This window comes from Mus caroli, unplaced genomic scaffold (genome assembly GCF_978045245.1).
Source record: "Mus caroli unplaced genomic scaffold, Mus_caroli_1 scaffold_8, whole genome shotgun sequence".
In the NCBI taxonomy this organism is placed as follows: Eukaryota; Metazoa; Chordata; class Mammalia; order Rodentia; family Muridae; genus Mus; species Mus caroli.
The window spans coordinates 129,993,594-129,999,593 of NW_028227263.1; the positions used below are offsets into that span (position 1 = coordinate 129,993,594).

General features: G+C 35.8%; 1 protein-coding gene across 3 annotated transcripts in view; it reads left to right on the forward strand.

The window, feature by feature from the left end:
- LOC147003521 (sulfotransferase 2A1-like) overlaps window positions 1–5,571 on the forward strand; it is a 31,863-nt gene extending 26,292 nt beyond the window's left edge. For all 3 annotated transcript variants that reach the window (XM_085842181.1, XM_085842182.1, XM_085842180.1), the window contains one exon: window positions 5,349–5,571. In XM_085842181.1, coding sequence (XP_085698307.1) covers window positions 5,349–5,461 — 113 coding nt within the window. In that variant the 3' untranslated portion in view covers window positions 5,462–5,571. The remainder of the gene's footprint in view (window positions 1–5,348) is intronic.
- Window positions 5,572–6,000: the final 429 nt, after the last annotated feature.

Consider the following 6,000-nt stretch of genomic DNA (forward strand, 5'->3'; position numbering starts at 1 on the left):
TTATTTATTCTGGTAGATGAACTTGGGATTGGAGATGGTCATGTCTAATAACTTCAATGAAGAAAATGGGAAAGTAGTCAGTATTCTATGAGGCATTGTAAAGTTTCCTGTATCACATTCCTCATTTCTACAATATAAAAAGTGTAATGCAGTAGACCAAAGATATATCTAAGATGATAAGCATAGAACTGCAAAAATTACATTAACTGCTGGAAAAGATTTTGAACAGGTCAAGATTGCTGCCAACTGTAAGCCAAGATGATACTCCTATAGGAGTAAAAAAAAATCTCTAATGTTAAAATCTGATGTTATTTGCCAACCTATGTTTAGATTGCTTTAGGGTCATGACCCCTCTCTTCTTTGGAATTATCTTTCCTGAACAGGGAATTTCAATGCTCTCTATTTATTTGCCAACTCCTCTCTATGATGGGAGCAGATTGTTTGTGTGTGTGGTGTCATAGTTGTACAGTTCTGGAGTGACTTTGCCAGAATGAATCAGACCTTGAACCTCACCCAGACCTAATTAGATAATGATAGGTGAGATGGAACTTAGAGTAGAAGAAAGAAGGTGTCAGTCATCAGATATTTAACACTGAATAAAATTATAGGTATAAATGAATGAAGTATAAATTATGAGTTTAATTTTCTTTATCCATAATTTAAATGTTTCAGCCTTTAACTTCAATCGACAGTTTTGGAGTCTGAAATTTGGATACTAACAATATATGTTAGTATCTTTCCTTTATACATAATTGAAATATTTCAGCATTTGCCTTCCATTGACAGCTTTGGAGTGTGAAATTTGGAAATGAACAATATAAGGATATAAGGAATTTTCAAAGAAAACATGAAGTCAAAGTAGATACCAGATTGTATTTAGTCCAGGACTAGTACTATCCAAATAATGGGAAATTTTGACTGAGATGTAAACATAAAGATATGTCACCACTAACTAAAAGATAATGGAAATCTATACACTAAAGTTCAAGGCATGTGGAAAAATAAACTTTTCTTTCCAGCTGCCATCACACTACTGTACTCCTGACTCTGTGGAGACATACTGCACTAGAAAAATGGTCTCACCTAAGCAAAGTGGTCTGTTTCTGGATTTTCTATAATGAATGAGAACTTGGCAGTGTTAAAACATTGTAAGAAAATAAGTCTGTTATTACATACCTAAAAGAATGAAGTAGCTCTGTTAAGAGCAAAGGGATAAGGAAACTGACAAGCAAAAGCATTAGCAGAGACAAATCAGAGCAGATGGAATAGAATTTAAGACAAAATTCCATGAAGACAACTGTTGTTTCTGCTTTGCCAGGAAGATTCTTTTAGAATGAGACCATACTTGGTTTTATTCTCTTCCAAATACAAATACTATTTGCCATGCAGCACAGATGATAGCAGAAATACATACATATATACATACATACAGTAATTATAATATAGTTCGGCCAAAATTCTTGATAAGACTTCATTAGTCTTTAGAAATTTAATTATCCTAGTGATTATATGTAGCATATGTTTGTTGTTGTTGTTTTGTTTGTTTGTTTGTTTGTTTGTTTTGCATTTGAAGACAGCTTTTATTTGGGGGTATTGTTTTTCTTATACTAGTGTGACACCAATATCCTTTAAGCCAGGTAATTCTGGAAACCAGGTCACTGATGAGGGACACAAAATACATTGCCCACTTGCTTCACTAATTCATTATAGAGAATGATGAAATGGATATGTCTGGAAATAACTTTGAAAGAAAAATGTATGTAAAGATAATATTTGTCTTCTCAATTTCTCTATCAGATTGGTGCCAGTTTTGAATCATCAAAATATGTGCAAATCTAAGATAATGCTAAAACACACTCCATTATTTACCATTAGGCAACCTAATTCCCTATATCATAAAGCATTAAAAAGCTGTAGTAAGTGTTAGACTTGCTTGGGCAATGAGGAATTCACTAGACCTATTTTCCAAAATCCTTTAATTGTTCTTATCTTAAGACACAAGAAATTACCTTTTATTGCCTCTGCAGAGCTGCTTTGTAAGCTTTATCCCAGAGACTCAATCATTCAAGTTGTTGAGATGCATCTGCTTTTAATCTCCAAGCAATGATTTTCCATGTACAATTGTAGTCAATGTAATTCAATATTTAGGCTCTGCAGGAAATGCATACTAGAGAGATATTTAGCTACTCTTTGGGTGACAAGACTTTATAAAGACAATGCCACAATCTAGATATGTATAGGAAATATATTCTGGCAAACCTCAAAATTCCCAGCACTCATTACTTCACAGTGTATAATTTAATGGACACAGTAGTTGGGCCATCGATCATTTTCACTGGTATCTTCAGAAGACCTGAATCAGAGTCAAAAGGGGAAGATGACCCAAGGACAGAAGAAGAAGCCTCCCATCTTCAGGCCATAAAGAAAATCCTACAAAGGTTTGGACAGTACTCTGATGTGAGATCTGCAGACTCCAGAACTATGAGGAAGTTCTTTTTCAACAAGAGTTAAGCCACCACATGTTAGGGTTATCCTGACATCTGGCACACAAAAGTTTGTAGAGATTTTTAGAAACAAGGAAAGAAAATAAAAGTGCATCAATAAGGTGCACAGAATTTGCAAATAGGTGAACTTACAACTCCATGTGTGTACCTCCAAAGATGTGGTTTCTCAGATGGACTGATTTATTCCATTGGGAATCCATATTGAATTTGTTTGAGATGCTTGAGTCTAACATCTATCTGGTTTGGCCTATCAGGATCCAGGCATGCTGTCAAAAACCATAAGATATCATGTTCTAATAAAGAAAAGAAAGAACCTGAGAGCACAATGAATATTAATAGGTACCCATCTCATTAGATGACACTTTTATATTCATATCAATTATAGTATATTATTTTAATATGCTGTATCAAGGATTTACATTTTTATGAATTCTTTATATTTTCTTTAATATAGCCCTCTGGGGAATTAAAATTAACTTATGTGATGATATAGAAAGAAAGTAATGTGATAAAGAAAAGAATGGCTTCTATTGTCATTCTTTTTGGATTCAAATACACATCCATCACTGTCATACTGGCAACATCTCAAAGACTAATTTTTCGTCATCAGCAAAATAGGAGCACTGCCTATACCTTTCTCAGGTATGCACGAATTTATTTAACAATCCCACACTGAGTATATCCTACATGTCAGTCACTCTGTACAATGAACCATTTAGTAATTTCAGAAACACTTTCTTTCCAAATATATTTGATGCATATTCTGTGTGTATATTCAAAGCATAAATACATGGTGTAAATAACAGTGTCACAGCTAGGAAACAAAGCAAGGATGGGACCTGCTGGGTTATAAATGGAGGAAAGATGGGAAGAGAAGGTTACAGTGTCATTAATAAAAAGACAAAGAGCAAGATGTAATTATATGAAAATTATTAGTCCTCTAGGATGACAGAAGACACAACACAGAATGTACAATTGATTAACCTCTAAGGTTATAACTAAAAACATTCTGGAATGGAGTGGTGAAAAACAATATATGGTCAGAAGACACAGTGCTACATTGGACATATGCAGAAATTATGCAGATCTCCATGCATCACAAAACACCATGGATGAGTGAAACAGAGTCCTTCAATGCCCTCAGCTGTGAGGGGCTGGGTTCACTGTATCTAGTGAGAAAATCAAGACAGCTGAAATGCTGCTCATAACTGTGTGTATCTGCAGCACTCATGTGACCACACACACACACACATAAGTAGAAACTATTTTAAGATATTAGTTAAAAGTTGCTTTAAAATTATTTACTTCTATAAGTAAATACTAAGATGTAGACAGAACAGTTGAAGTTTATTTGGATCATTGAGATGATAAACACTTCTGAGTTGGATAGCATGATAGGAACAGGTTTGATGGGAAGCAGGAATAATCTGTGTATATATAAAAAGATCAAGCCATTGTTGCCGATATTAGATTGTCTAGCATATAGGTTGGGAGAGGAAAAGGTAGGACGTAATTTAGACAGAGGGAGAAGTTTGTATATATGATTTCAGGACTTAAGAAATTTTTGGCAAGGCATGGTGGCACATGCCTTTAATCCCTTCATTGGGAGGCAGCCTGGTCTACAAAGTGAGTTCCAGGACAGCCAGAGCTATACAGAGAAACCCTGTTTCAGAGAAGAGAGAGAGAGAGAGAGAGAGAGAGAGAGAGAGAGAGAGAGAGAGAGAGAGAGAGAGAGAGAGAGGGGAGAGAGAGAGAGAGAAAGGAGAGAAGAGGGAGAGAAGGAAGGAAGGAAGGAAGGAAGGAAGGAAGGAAGGAAGGAAGGAAGGAAAGAAAGAAAGAAAGAAAGAAAGAAAGAAAGAAAGAAAGAAAGAAAGAAAGAAAGAAAGAAAGAAAGAAAGAAAGAAAGAAAGGAGTTAATTTTCTACAGAAAATGGTAGTTTGATTTATTAATGCCACAGACCAGGTTCATTCAGCCCCTTTCAACCTGTGGGAATCAAGGTTCCAACAGGTGAGCATAGACAGACACAGAGAGGAGAGAGTGTGCTGAATCTGAATGTATTGTCACAAATCAAACACTAGTCTTATATAATACAGAAAAGAAAGGAGTAGTGTGTCACAGCAGGCAAAGTACATTGAAGTATCTGACACAAAACAGAGAAATGACTTCAAAAGACTTACAGGAACTAGGTAATATTTACAGTAAAGATAAAACAGCCCTGCCTAGAGTCAGCTAATGTCAGGTAAGGACTTCACAACCTAGTCACAATTTCTTCTACTCCTTTGAGCCTTTAGAAAGCTAGCACCAGGGGGTTCTGCTCAAGCAGACCTTCTCATGAGTAATATAATACCACAACCCTTCTATATCCTAGGCCTTGATAAATTCTTGCATATGAGTGTAACTTGGCTGTTCTTTAAAGTGTCTGTAGGGAATCTCCATTTGTCAGAAGAATTCACCAACTTGCTTCTAATATGCAATGTAGACTGCTATACCTGGTTGTAATGAAGAGTCTAAGTATACTTTGCTAAGCTTGCCCTGAGATTTCTAACTCTTATCCAGTAAATAACTTAAGAAAGCATGCAAGACCCTCCACAATATTGCAGAGAGAAATCTGGGGCATTCTAGCTATGGGAATGCCAAGGTTCCAGGAGGCTCTTTCCTTGAAACTGTGCCTCAGGACTGCTTCCAGATTTCTAAACCTGTAATGTGAGTCACTACTGGAGTGGATGTAGGATATTAACTGTGTGATCTTTATCAAACGGAAGGTAAAAGCATATGATGGGAAGAACTAGTTTAGTATTATGACCATTATAAATCCACCTATGTATCTTCTTCACATTTTACAGGCACAACTGGGGACTGGAAGAATCACTTCACAGTAGCCCAAGCTGAAGCCTTCGATAAAGTGTTCCAGGAGAAAATGGCTGGATTCCCCCCAGGGATGTTTCCATGGGAATAAGTTTTCAAAACTTTTAAATAATATATGAACACTGATGTTTATGTTCCTGTTGTTCTGTATCCTGAATACCTGGATGTAGTCATAGAATAAATCCTGTTGTGGAATTGTGAGAGTGAATTTTTAAAAACTTGTGTTACTGATACTAGTAGTAGCAACAGTGGTGCTGCTGGTCGTGTGTATACCTTTATGTTTGTAGTGCCTTCAGTGGCCAGAAGAATACATTGGTTCCAAGGGACCTGCAGTTGAATGTAGCGGTAAACTTCCTGCTTTGAGTTGTAGGAACTGATCTTAGGTACTCTACCTAAGCAATACAATACTTCTAAAATCTGTCCATCTTTGAGAGTCATCTCTTAAGCCAAGAATCATGGAATCTTGAGTCATCATATATTTGCTACTTTTATTATTGTTTTGTTGTGTATTATCAGCAAATTCCAATGCACTTTATAGAATTCCAGCTTTAAAACATTTTATTTTCATTTAAATAAGTCATTTATTTCTAGTTTTATTGACTGAGATTGGACATGAAAAGTTTATAAGTG